Source organism: Triplophysa rosa, linkage group LG21 (genome assembly GCF_024868665.1).
Source record: "Triplophysa rosa linkage group LG21, Trosa_1v2, whole genome shotgun sequence".
Lineage (NCBI taxonomy): Eukaryota > Metazoa > Chordata > Actinopteri > Cypriniformes > Nemacheilidae > Triplophysa > Triplophysa rosa.
The window spans coordinates 385138-392637 of NC_079910.1; the positions used below are offsets into that span (position 1 = coordinate 385138).

Here is a 7500-nt window from a genome sequence, read left to right on the forward strand (position 1 = left end):
ATTTATCTGTATGATCTGAATCTGATGAGATGGATCATGTGTGCTGGATTATTTCTCTCTTCTGGTTCGTGTTGACTGGACCGATCACAGCAGAAGAAGGTAAGATTTTCAAATAACATTGAAATATTATCATAATGTGTCATTTCACGAATATCAGTTTTGCTTTATGTTGTTATTATGTAAACACTTGAAGAAAGCAAATTAAACAACAGAACATTCGAATATTTCATCTAATTGAATTCAAACTAGGGATGCACCGATATGTGAAGTTTGTCCGATAGTGATAACCAATAACATAAACATTGGAAGCCGATAACCGATATATGGTCGATATATATAGTACCTAAATATTCATATTAAATTCCCTCCAACTGAAACAAAAGGCAAAACGTGGATAATTGCTTTTATTTGAAAACACTGACTGCAGAAAACAATCCCCTGAAAATCATCAGTACCAAGCCTACTTTACACCAGTTAACGATTCTTTAACCTTCAAACTTTTCTCAATAAACAAATGACAGATGTTCTTCCAGAGCAACCCAGAGAAGTGTTCGTAATATCCACATGTCTCACAGGTCTCCAGACAGAAACCATTCAGACAGCAGTCGGATTCAAACTATGTGCTTGTGTTCCTATAATTTACACATTCATAAATACTGAATCTACATCAACAATGTTTTGCTAACAGCAGTAAGTGAATGATCACCACAGAAAGACAGTAACGTTACTGTACTGGTTTTAACTGTGAGTAGCGTGCAGCTGAAGAAGTTCAACCAGAGGAAATGATTTATGATTTATCGGCTTTAATATATCCGCCTAAATTTTGTTATCGGCCCATACCGATAACATTAAAAATGACCATTTATCTGCCGATAATTTATCGTGCATCCCTAATTCAAACCAATGTCATAAAAGAATTCGAATGAAAAAGTCATAGGAAGTCAAATGTCATTGTTTGACAGTTTGGTAAAACATTAATTTTCATTTAATTCAGTGTCACACTTTCATTTGTACATTTGTTTTTCATTTATGTGAGTGATAATTTCCAGGCAGCTGGTTGTTATGGCAGAAGTAATCCCCCACAGTGTGATCAGGACGTGAAGCGGAGGGTCTTGTGTCTCACTGAAGGGGCTTATTTCACTATAACAACCGGCTGCTTGTACATTATTCCGTTTATTACACGCCTACTTGCCACATGAGAAAAAACTGGACATGAAATATGTGTCTGAAATATTGTATTGGCTCATTTTTACCGAATGCAGACCTTCGGCGAGGAAAAGCCGTTTAGTTTCAGTTTTAAAGTAAGAAATGACGTTCAAACGTCACGAACAGGCACATTGGTTTAATCATGTGTAAATATAATGTCATATACTGTATGTTATTAAAAGACAGATTTATCATTCATTCATTTTTGTGTAATATTAAACTGCATTTGGTGTTATTAGTTTTGAGCGGTTGTTATTTGAAAATAACAACCCTTGGAATGTGCGACTGGCCAATCAGAATCAAGCATTCAAATGAGCCGTGTAATAAAAACTGATAGTGATTGTGTTTGGTGTATGATAGCTGTGAAAAGAGGACAGTCAAATCTAGAACCGCTGGGTTCTTTAAATTAAGATAATATATAGAAAATCCGTAAAACACTTTTTGCTTCTAACAGAAACTTGAATGGCCCGGTTTCGTTCAGTCAGTGTCAGTGTGTTTTACTTCAACACAACCGAGTTGTGCGCGTGCGTGAGCGCGAGCGTATGTGGATTCCCACAGAGGAATCATCCAGTGACAGAACAAATGCCTTCAGGCTCGAATTTGGTTACACATGTGCATCCGAATGATCGACATCAGCACAACTCTGTTTACTTTACCCATCATTCGTACCGTTGCGAGGGCGTCATTGACATTTCAGTGTAGTTTATAAGCGTTCAGTAATAAGCGTCACAGAGCTCAGTTCCGGATCAGCATGATTATGTTTTTCCTTAAGTCACCACGAATGTGAAGACTTTCATTTGTTCCCTGTAAGATCAACAATATCTGACACTGAACAAATAAAGTGGACACACACGTCCTGCAGGGAGACAGATGACAAGAGATCACTGCAGAAACCTTTGTAGGAACGTTTCATCGGGGTGAAGGAGAAGCTCGGGGCAGTGAGACGGGAGTCTGGAAAAGAAGGTAAAATGGACGAAAGTCAAAGGAGGAGTTGGAAGTGGGAAGAAGGTCTGCGGTGTGTGGAAAACTCATCTTGTGCACTCACGTCGTCCTCTATCGGCCGGTGTGCTGGTAAAGTTAACCAGCTGTGCGAGACTAGTTAATCTGGTGGGATGGACACACAGCTGAAGCTCATTGTTGAGGAACAATAGAGCGGCAGAAGAAGCTTGGAGCTCACAATAACACAAGCTGTGTTTCCAAAGCATTGCTAAAGGACCTTAAGACCTTCAATATGGTCGACTAAAGAGATTTACCATAAAACACTCTCCAGCTCGCCGTGTGCTGTGGTTTCTCCACACATGGATGCAAACCAGAGGAGATTTGACTTTCAAATCGCAGTTAATGCGAGAGGCACAGCGAGCGCAGGGGTGGCTAGAGAAGCCAAAAGCTTTACTCAAGGAAAAGTACAAGTAACTAGAGAAATTGTTACTCAAGTAAAAGTCACCATTTTAAACATTACTCGAGTAAAAGTAAAAAAGTATGCAATGAAAGAACTACTCAACTAGCTAGTTACTCGTTACTTTGTATCTGATTATATACTATTCATCAAATTAATAGTAATGCCAATATTTTAATCAATATTTTTATTATTATTATCATAAGCAGATATCTCTGCAATATACACACAGAGACTAAAGAATAGACGAACACAGAAGAGACGAGCATTTCTGTAAATTTCATCTAGTCCCAATGTCAATGTAGCCTACACAACTTATAGAATAATAGACCATACAAACTAAAGTGAACCTGCAGAGTTTTGCGTTTACAACGCATTTAACTAAACTCAGAGCATTTCCTAAGATGATCTCTTGCACTCTCTTATATGAAATGCTAACTGATTTTATACAAAACTCATATTTTCTCATGTTGTGTCACGTGTGTGTTGTGAAAAGCTTTTGTAAACACAGTAAAAAGTGAACCATGTGTTCTCCAAATGTATCTCTGTGTCTAACAGGCCGTGCGCATGTTGCGTGTAGCAGTGTGTGGGGGGCATTTATCATTGCTGACAAACAATATGAAGCATTTGCAGTTCTGGTTTGATAGATATAGATTCATATCCACTTCATCCAACGCTCTTTGTGTTCTTAAGTTTCGCGCTACGAGGAGTGAGTAACCTGCCACTTCAGACGATTCAGATCGTGCTGCAAACTGAACAAATCATTTGAACTGATTCGTGAACCTATTCAGACGGTTTTGCCCATTGTTCAATTAATGTTTTCAGAAGAATCGACTCAAAAGAATCAATCAGTTGGGAATGCCCGTAAAAAGAGACCTCAGCTTGAAAATAAGCGATGCATTTGCATAATGCAGGTTTTAAAATGAAGGAATGAAGGAACGTCACGCAGTGTAACGAAGTAAAAGTACAGATTTTCTATTAGAATTATACTCAAGTAAGATTAAAAGTACCCTCTTTTAATTTGACTTTAATAGGACATATTTTCCAAAATGTTACTCAAGTAAATGTCACGAAGTGACACGCACCGCACCGTGCGTGTGTCAAGATCTCTGTTGTGTGTTTGTGTGGTGGTTTTAGTGACTGTTGTCGTGTGTGTGTGTGTGTGTGTGTGTGTGTGTGTTTATATTTTGTGACTGAGATTTTGTATAATTACTGCAATGTGTGTGTGTGTGTGTGTGAGGTCTTGATGTCCACAAATCCCGTTAAACAGATTTTTCTCAGCAGAGACTGACATAAATAGAGGGATTAACATGTAAAATGACCCTTGACCCCATGATTCTCTCTTTAAGGGTGTTTTCTTGAGTCTTCTTCAAAAGAGCTGAACTCAGAACAGTTTAGGTGGATTAAAAAGTGAAGCTCGGGTCTCTTGGCATTCACACTGTGCCTCAGATCATGTTTTTTAACTAGTCTGTGTCTCTCCTTTTGGCTCTTAACATTTTGGACCCTGAATCCACGCCGTGTACGTCAGCCACGTTCAGAAACACATGCTTCCTTAAAAGTTGAAAATGTCCCCTGTGTGTTTGAATCAATGAAATCAAACTAGTGAGGTCAAAATCCCTTTATGGAAGTCGTGCCACACGGCGGCCATGTTTGTAATGCCTCTGGGCAGCTATTTACGTCATAGCAAGTCAACAGTCCTAACTCTTTGAATGGTGGACAGCAGATATTTCTAAAACCGCTGACAAAATTCACAATTAAACAGCATATTCCCGATCAGTAATTAAACCTGATATGGACACGTGCGTATGAATGGACGTTTGCAGTTCTGTTTGTTTGCTTTGGAAAGTTTGTTTGGGTTATTAAACAGAGACTCTGGAACCAGGGTTTTTCCTGGCTCAAAATGAGGCGGAGGTGGTGTCATCCTGATCTTGTACACACACACGTAGGCCTTTAAGTGGCTTAACCAAAGTGACTTTGAGTTTGACATATTAAAAGTTCTAATAAAATTAGATAAAAATGACAATTATTAAGTTATATACAACATTACTTTTATTCAACCAAACAGAAATGTTTTTTTATCAAATAAAACTTTTGATCATTTCCAACTAACTTTTTTAGATTTAGATTCAATTTATTGTCATTGCACATGTACAAGGCAACGAAATGTGACCTCTGCATTTAACCCATCCAGAGAGTAGTGAACACACGTACCCCCGGAGCAGTGGGCAGCTATCACTGCAGCGCCCGGGGAGCAAGTAGGGGTCAGGTGCCTTGCTCAAGGGCACCTCAGTTGTTACCCGCCGGCCCTGGGAATCGAACCGGCAACCTTCTGGTCATGAGTCCGACTCTCTAACCATTAGGCCACAACTGCCCAGTCTTTAATTAACCAGTCTTACTAAATGACTAAATTCACATCTTGCATTCTCTGTGATTCACTTTAAATGATTCAAGGATCTCTTATATTCACTAGTGACTGAAAAGTTCTATAGTATAAATGAATCGGTTCAAATGAGTCATTCGTGTGCGAGTCGTTCTGAACAATGTGCGTTCATACTGGAGAACTCGCTGTGTACAGTACACACTGATTCAACGATCCGACTGCACAGCTAAAGACATTACAATGATGTACGTCATGTTAATTTAATAAATTTAAAGAAATTAAACGTACTTGGATGCAAAACAAACAGCCGTGAAACACAGGCTGGCTCTTGTTCTGCAACTCTTTTTAGCGCCTCAGTGTGCTGATAACGAAACAGCGCCTCCACTGTGGCGTAATGTCGCAACTGCAGTTACAAAAGACAGTCTATTAAATGCACGCAGCATTTCTTGTGAAGACTCACAACATAATTTTGGCGAGAGCCTGAGGCGGCACGACATTTTACGGATGCGGCCGCCTCCAATTTCTCTATGCAGGAAAAACCCTGGGAACACAGCCTCATTCTTATTCCAAGCCAATCAAATGCCCCGTTAGATTCTGCCCAATCAGATGCTGTATAAGATCCTGAAAGCCAATGATTCTGAGCACTTGTGATGAAATTCTGTGAGAGATATTATGATGATGTCATGCATCCTGAAGATGCTCAATGTGAGAGCGTTTATATTCGCACACACACACACACACACACACACACACACACACACACACACAGTATTTTGGTGTTAGAACTGCTGCTTCTTTGACTTCTCTCTCTCTAACTCATTCTGTGTCTCACTCTGTAATCAGTGACAAGTTGATTAGAGGTGTGTGTGTGTGTGTGTGCGTGTTCATGTTTGTATATCCCGGTGGGGACCTAAACCTGAATACACACCAACACATGGGGACTCGTGTCACCGTGGGGACCAAAATTTGAGGTCCCCAGGGGGCAAAAAAGCTAATAAATTGTACAGAACAATATTTTTTACAAATCTAAAAATGCAAAAAGTGTTCTATGATCTTTAGGTTTAGGGATAGGGTTAGGGATAGGGGATAGAATATACAGTTTGTACAGTATAAAAACATTACGCCTATGGACTGTCCCCACGGGGATAGTCAACCAAAGCCTGTGTGTGTGTGTGCGTGTGTGTGCGTGTGTGTGTGTGTCCAGCGTGTAATTTTGCTGTTCTGCTCTATTGATACTCAGGAATGAGCAGGAATGGTGCCAGCCCTTCGGCATGCGTGTGTGTGTGCGTGCGTGTGTGTGTGTGTGTGTGTGTGTGTGTGTGTGTGTGTGTGTGTGTGTGTGTGTGTGTGTTAAATAAATGGAAATGTCACTCGATGACTTTTTTGGCTCTGAACTCTCTCTTGGGTATGATTGTGTTTTCACTGGAGACAATAGAGGGACAGACAGACAGAATAGATGGATGTTTCCTCTCCTCCCACGTTCTTCCTATTCTTTTTGTAAAGTTATTACATGGACAGTGTTGTTTTGAAGTGCAAAAGGTTTTATCCTCACAGATGAAAGTGTGTGTGTGTGTGTTTGAACATTTACTGTCGGGTTGGTTCTCTGTGATCCTGCAGTCAGACTGTGTTGGATTTTTATGACAATGAAATCCTTTTTCAGCAGTATGGAACAGGAAATGACTGGAGCTGTGTGTGCGTGTGTGTGCTTGTGTGTGTTTTCTGCTGGCTCATTGGGTTTTAATTGGCAGAGGTCTGTTTTGATATTTACAATAAAACCTCCTCATAAATTCATTAAGTATGTGAGAGAATACGTCTGGTAATTCTGTGTTGTCTCTCTGTGTCTGTTTGTCTGTCAGAGGTGCTGATGAACACAAAGCTAGAAACATCGGATCTGAGATGGACCGTTTTCCCCAGCAGTGACCCTCAGGTAACACACACACACATATCTACATTTCCTAAATGAAAATCAAACCCTTTCGTAACGAGACGAGAGGAACAGAAAACTGTGTCTAGTGGTCATTTTCTGTATGAGGAGTTGGTCTCCATGTAATGAGCGGTTGAAAAGTAAGAGAACTTTCGTGACATCAGTGTGTTTTGATTTCGACTAAATCTCTTGGAACTGATAAACGTCTCGCAGTGAGATCAGTATTATGTACATGAATGGTTTTGAGCTGTATAGAATGTGTGAGAACGTGTGTCCTGTGGTTGTGTTAGTGGGAGGAGATGAGCGGTTTGGATGAAGAGGGAAACAGCGTCCGCACCTTTCAGATTTGTCCAACAGAGAGTTCAGTGAGTCACTGGCTCAGGACGAGGTTTATCCCGCGGCGCGGGGCGTCTCAGGTCTACGTGGAGATCCGTTTCACCATGATGGAATGTTCTGCCATGCCGTCCAGCTACCGCTCATGCAAAGAGACATTTAACTTTTTTTACTGCCAGAGCGATGAGGACAACGCCACCCCTACACACCCGGCGTGGATGGAAAACCCCTACAGTAAGGTACGCTAACACGCGCACACTC

At 40.5% G+C, this 7500-nt stretch overlaps 1 protein-coding gene across 1 annotated transcript in view; it reads left to right on the top strand.

Moving 5' to 3' along the window:
* Positions 1-7500, top strand: part of ephb4b (eph receptor B4b) — a 28029-nt gene that overhangs the window by 489 nt on the left and 20040 nt on the right. The window contains exons 1-3 of the mRNA XM_057320181.1: positions 1-99; positions 6839-6909; positions 7197-7478. The exon at positions 1-99 is cut by the window's left edge and continues 489 nt beyond it. Coding sequence (XP_057176164.1) covers positions 30-99; positions 6839-6909; positions 7197-7478 — 423 coding nt within the window. The 5' untranslated portion in view covers positions 1-29. The remainder of the gene's footprint in view (positions 100-6838; positions 6910-7196; positions 7479-7500) is intronic.